Raw genomic sequence first — 6000 nt, forward strand, 5'->3', positions numbered from 1 at the left:
TAGTCTTAATAACCATTAAGAAACTTGGACCAGACTTTCCCCCCTCTAGATTAACTCCAACATGAATTAGAATATTTATGATCAAATCCCCATATGGCAAACAAGTAGTTCCATTTTTATGTAATCCAACGTATGTTGGATGACTGCATTGTCCCCGTTGATCTCAATGTTGTGAGCTACAAGTCAAGTGGTCATAACATCGAACCTTAAAATTTGCATGTAGTTGAACTTCCTCGAGATAAGCACATGGGTGATCGCATATAAAATTATACAGAAAGCCACATACATATATCCCAATATGAGATGAACTATGTGACCCATCATTGGATTAGAAAGAATGGATTAAGTAGTAGAGTAGAATGATATTATCCATGTCATTTGAATGAACTATGTGGCTCCGACCAACCTTTTTGAAGGAACTGCAATCCTTCTAAAATCTTCTCAGTACACGAGGATTCTCCTCTTGATGATCACAAGGGATCTAAAACTGCAAGTGCATCCAACGACTCTCCGCAATTTACTCCTAAAAAATAACTAGTTTGTTATTCTCTCTCTACTTATATAGGGGGAAGGATCCAAATTTATGTAACAAGTTTCAAACGCAATTTCAATACACCTTTCTTCCTCACATTGTGACTTGAGCGTTGGAATGTTAACCTTGCAGGTCAGCCCCTCTTCACCTACTTGTTAGAAAAGTAGACGGAGTTTTCCTTATGAATTTTCTAACTACTGACTTACCTTTATTATTACACAAAAATTTAGGAAACCTTCTTCTCTTTGCTATTTTGGGAATCAAGTTGTTTTCTCTTTTCTAGAATCACTCTGATTTTGTTTGTATGAAGGGCATTTTTGATTTGTTTCTCTAGAGCTTTCTTTTTTAGAATATTTCTGAAGACTTCTTAATAAGTAGAGTCAAAGGTGAATATTCATTGAACTCTTGGATAAATGCTTTGAACAATCGTTTTTATCGTGTTGTTTAGAATTTGACGCTACCAAACATACTTGAAAATAACTCTTAATTTTTAATCTTTGATATCCAAAATTTTCATCCTTTTGTATTAGTAGATTTAAAGTGGCTCGTATTATTAGAAACAGCAATGTTTTAAAAATCGGACCAAAATGTCCGATTCAATTGGTTGGATCAGAAACCGGAGGTAACTCCGGTCCGGTTAGCCTTGTAAAACCGCTGGTAGATCAAAACCAAAAAAGTCGAATTGAACCATTCAATTAATAAACTGTCATTGATCGATTTTAGTATTTTTTATTAAAAAGTTGAACATGATTAATATGTTAGCATCAATATTTAAAATATTTTTCCTTAAAAAAAAAAGAAACACTTCTTTAACACAAAAGAGGAAAACAAATTTTTAAGTTATAACACTATGTTATAGTTTTATTTTTTCTTAAGTGTGTAATTATGTTATGTCTACCCTTGATCTCATAGTATTAAGTTTGCAATTCATTTTATTAATTTGTGAACATATAATTATATGACTTATCCAAAAAATTTAGCTTTATATTGTTAATTTATTTAATAAACGGTTCGACCGTATGTTTAACCGATTAAACCAAATAAACCTTGAACTTAAAAGTCTTGCTGATTTAATCTTCGGTCCGGTTTTTTAAACATTGAGAAGAAGATCCATAAGACCATTTTAGATCGTGAATTTTGTTAAAATAATATGGTGCAATATAGTCATTTCTACTACAACTATGATTGATTTTATTTTTAGCAAGACAAATATTATTGAAGGTTTTGCCATTATTCTTGGCTTGATAACTTAGACTGACTTTATTATAAGTTCATGTTAGATTAGATAAGATAATGTCGATGTCATATCTACCTCTAGCAAACTTAGAAAGAGTTTCATACAAGTCTCCAATTTTGATTTTTAGACTATCACAATTTTCACATTCATTATTTATGTTATCCGAAGAGGTAGAATTAGCATTCAAGGTCGTACTTCTAAATTGATAAATTTTCTCTATAAGTTTTCATTTTCATTTTCTAAAGTGGTGATATGATATTTAAAAGTAATAACAATATTTTCTAAGGTATCATCTATTTATATCCTTGCACACAAAATATAATTCTGGAAAGGAAAATTTGTTTTAGCTTTATTTATTTACATCATGATCAACTTTGTAGTCTGTCAAAAAGCATAGGTTTGTCTTATCCTCTTATTTTGAATCATCGTATAAGTTTGAATCATTGCTTTCTTTTGTGATGACTTTTTGGTTTTTTTCTATTTCATTTTAAACCTTGTCTTATTGCACAGATTCTTTTTGAGTTTCTTGATAACTTTTAAGTCATGTACTATCTCCTGTTATTTATCAAAAACAGTATGATTTTTTCAGAGTGCATACCCTTAAATTTCAATACTGAGTTCAGTTTCAACACCACTTTTTAAATCCAATTGACTTGTCAGATAAATAGATTTTGATACTCGATTTAAAAAAAAAATTGACAGACTCGATTTTAATTTTAAGCTTAAAAAAATTACCATAATATTCATGTACTAAGCAAGATCAAAGGAATCTGAACTTGGAGGACAGGAAGAAGCCATGTCGCGGATCTTCTTTTGGTATAAGGCGTGAAACCGATTTTAGAGATTTGAGGGAAAATGGGATGGCTGCAAGCAATGATGTGGATGTTGTCGGGGGCAGGTCCATCAGGAACCGGGGACTCTGGTGGGGAATGAGGAAAGACAGAAAAGCTAATGGTTGCAGTTTACTGAGAAACAAAATTCAGAAATCATATTGAAAAGATGGAATGGAGCATACATTATTCCACAAAGGGATTTCAGTAATCTACTCTATACAGAATAAGGTCTTGAATTGAAAATATCTAGAAATCATCCTTTGCTTTCCGGATGATACCTAGGGCTTCTGCATCATCTGCAGTGACTGCAATGTTTAATGATTTCCGGATTTGTACGCTGGATGTTCGAAGGAATGGATTGCAAGCTTTTTCCAACTTCAGCATGGTCGGAATCTACACAAAAAACACTTATTCTTTGGGTAAAAGGAAATGGATTGAAACAGGCTAACAAAGACATATATTATGGACAATTCCAAAACACTCACCGTGGGCAAGCCTTTACTTCGGAGGTAAGTAACATGAGCAGCATAGGATTGAAGATTCTTGTTTTCAGGTTCAACCGATAACGCAAACTTTGCATTACTCTGCAAAATTCCAGAGCACGGGAGTAAATGTCAAGGCACTTGGGGCAAAGAAAACAAAGCAAAGAACACGGGACAAAACAGGAAATAACTCACCAATGTGTACTCGTGTCCACAGTATATACTTGTAGTGTCTGGTAAAGACGTGATCTTTTTAAGAGAAGATTGCATCTGTAACATGGACGGAAAGTTATGAGCTGCTTATTAAAGCTGCTGGTCACCGCAAAGTCTCCGTTTGGTTTCAATATAAATAACAAGTCCAGTATTTTGAAACTTCATGGACTTTTGGCCAAGGGGCAAAATAAAACATACAAAATACAATGCATTACAGGATGCAACGATTTATCGGTTATTTCTGTGTAGAAAAAAGGAACGGTTAATGCAAGTGAAACCAACCTGTTCAGGGCTTCCTTCAAAGAGTTTGCCACATGATAAACTGAACAAAGTGTCTCCAGTAAAGATTGCCCCAGACCCCGGAAAGTAGAAGCTTATGTGACCTGCTTACAATATAAATGATAGAAAATTAGAAAAAAGAGCCAAACGAAAAACAAGGGTTTGATAATAGTGCAAATAAGCCATGTTTGTAACCTCGAGTGTGACCAGGTGTGTCCATAACTTGCACCTCATGGCCAGCAAACATCCACTTATCACCGTCTTTCAAAAGGATATCAATGCCAGGAATCCTTTCCTTGTCAGCTCTTGAACCAATCACCTGTAATGCAACATGGGAAGGGTTAACACATAAAACCTTTGAAGCATAGGTACTTCTAAAATTGTGAAGTACCGGTACCGGATACATACACGTACCATAATCGTGGTACTACATTTTTTTTATTATTACATCTGAAGTGAAATTTATAATTTTTTCATACATTAACATAATAGATTTAAGTATTTTAGTTTATTTGTTATAGTAACTTAACTATAAAATATCAATAAATAAAGAAAAGAATACTTTAGTAGAAGATACAAATATCATACCTTTGCCCCATATCTTGCTTTTAATTCTACATTTCCACCGGTGTGATCATGATGATGGTGAGTGTTGAGTATGTAATTCAAATTTCGTTTTGACTTGCTTAACGCATCTATGACAGGCAAAGCTTCAGAAGGGTCAACAACTCCAACCGTGCCCGTATCAATATCATGTAAGAGGTACGCATAATTGTCACTCAAGCAAGGTACCTAATTATTTTTCAAAAACACGATAACACAACCTCGTATTAGGCTTTCATCATATTTCTTCATGAAAAATTTACAAAAAAAAGAATAGAAGTAAGAGACCTGCTCTCACCAATTCAATCTGCAATGTGGAAGACACATTCGCGACACTACAAAACCGAGCCACTTTGAGCGAGCGACTAGCTCCTCCACGCAGTGTTTTATATGGAGTAGAAAACATTCTCATAAATCCATACAGAATACCTTTTCTAAAGCCCAGTTGCCTCACATTAGGCCACACACTAAACCCAGCTCTCACCTAAGAAACAAAGAGTAATCATCATCATTAATCAATTCAAATCCAACCTCCATTATCAAATCATGAATAATAAACTTTTCATTCAAACTATAACAAATCAAAAACAACACTTTCCCATAGGTTAATCTATAATCACAAACAAACAAGCAAAAAAAACATATATAAATGCAAAAACCAGAATTGTGCAATTCCTAATAATAACATATAAAAATCAATAATTTATATAAAGATCAATAATTTATATTAATAATAATGATAAAAAATTAGATTTTTCAATGATTCAGCTGCTGAAAAACAAAATACCTTCATAATAATTCTTCAAGATGCAAACAAGGGGAAACCAAAAAAGAGAGGTTTTTTAACAATTGAATATAAATTAAGGAAGAAAAAATTGAATGATTGCATCCAAATTGCGTTGTTCCTTGAGAAACTGATATAAAAATCGAAAATTTAATTGAGAAAGGGAATGAAAAGGGAAAAGAGGGGTGAAGGGAGAAAGGGACGAACCCTAGAAGATGAAAAGGTGAGCATGGCAGATGTTGAAGGGTTTGAAAGCATGTGGAATGGAGAATGGAATTGAAGGAAAGAGAAAGAGTGGGTTGGGACTAATTTTAGTGTTTGGTTGAAAATGAAATTGGGATCTCTTTCCTACCACCTTGTCTTCCACCACCACCTCTTCCTCTTCATCAATACTCCTTTTCACATCTCTCTCTCTCTCCTTATTTTATAATTTTATTTTCTTCTTTATGTGAGGTGGTAATAGGGCATTTAATTTTTCATTTTTATGAAATGTTTAATGTTAATAGAAAAATGTTTATTTAAATAAGACCAAGCATGGAGTTTAATATATATATTTTTTAATATAGAGTATGTTTGGATTTGGATGGATAGAATGTGATCAAATAGAGTGGTAAATAATTATATTTTATTGTTTAAATTTGTAAATATGATAAAATATATTTCATCAGAATTCATTCAATTCTTCAATTTTTATTTCTCTAATTTGGGGTATATATAATGGAATGAACTAATTTGTTTTGTTCTGTTTCGTCAAATTATAAAAAAAAAATGCATAAACAATATAATGAAATCTCTGTTTCATTCCACCCTACTCCATTGTATTCAATTATATTTCATTTTGCTCCGTAATGTTCTAGTTCATCAATACAAACATAACATTAATTCCTTCAAAAAATGGTTAGGAAGAGTGAGAGGAGGAGACATAAAGGAATAATGATGGAAAAAGTGATATAGAGAGAGAAAGAGAAAAAGATAATACGAGTAAGAGATATGGAGAAAGGAGGAAGGAGAGAGGGATGAGAAAAAGGGGTGGATAA

The 6000-nt window shown here is 32.8% G+C and overlaps 1 protein-coding gene across 2 annotated transcripts; it reads right to left on the reverse strand.

The window, feature by feature from the left end:
- Positions 1-2730: 2730 nt before the first annotated feature.
- Positions 2731-5378, reverse strand: LOC131621871 (probable hydroxyacylglutathione hydrolase 2, chloroplastic). 2 transcript variants are annotated; one of them, XM_058892918.1, is made up of 8 exons: positions 5171-5378; positions 4478-4663; positions 4165-4368; positions 3772-3895; positions 3580-3680; positions 3280-3354; positions 3088-3186; positions 2731-2995 (listed from the first exon to the last, which is right to left on the reverse strand). In XM_058892918.1, exons 1-8 carry the CDS (start codon positions 5219-5221, stop codon positions 2849-2851), a joined length of 987 nt encoding a protein of 328 aa, XP_058748901.1. In that variant the 5' UTR covers positions 5222-5378; the 3' UTR covers positions 2731-2848. The 2 variants fall into 2 exon arrangements, with proteins under 2 accessions (XP_058748901.1, XP_058748902.1); XM_058892919.1 differs by having other exon boundaries at positions 4967-5335.
- Between the last annotated feature and the right edge of the window lie 622 nt (positions 5379-6000).

Source organism: Vicia villosa, unplaced genomic scaffold, assembly GCF_029867415.1.
Source record: "Vicia villosa cultivar HV-30 ecotype Madison, WI unplaced genomic scaffold, Vvil1.0 ctg.000011F_1_1, whole genome shotgun sequence".
In the NCBI taxonomy this organism is placed as follows: Eukaryota; Viridiplantae; Streptophyta; class Magnoliopsida; order Fabales; family Fabaceae; genus Vicia; species Vicia villosa.

Bases quoted from the DNA above. Each gene is read 5' to 3' on its own strand.
- LOC131621871 (XM_058892918.1), bottom strand. From the start codon at position 5,221: ATGCTTTCAAACCCTTCAACATCTGCCATGCTCACCTTTTCATCTTCT. The intron at 3,355-3,579 runs GTTGGTTTCACT...TCCATGTTACAG, and splicing joins TTGAAGGAAGCCCTGAACAG to ATGCAATCTTCTCTTAAAAA. The intron at 2,996-3,087 runs GTGAGTGTTTTG...TTTTTTGTGTAG, and splicing joins GAAGTAAAGGCTTGCCCACG to ATTCCGACCATGCTGAAGTT.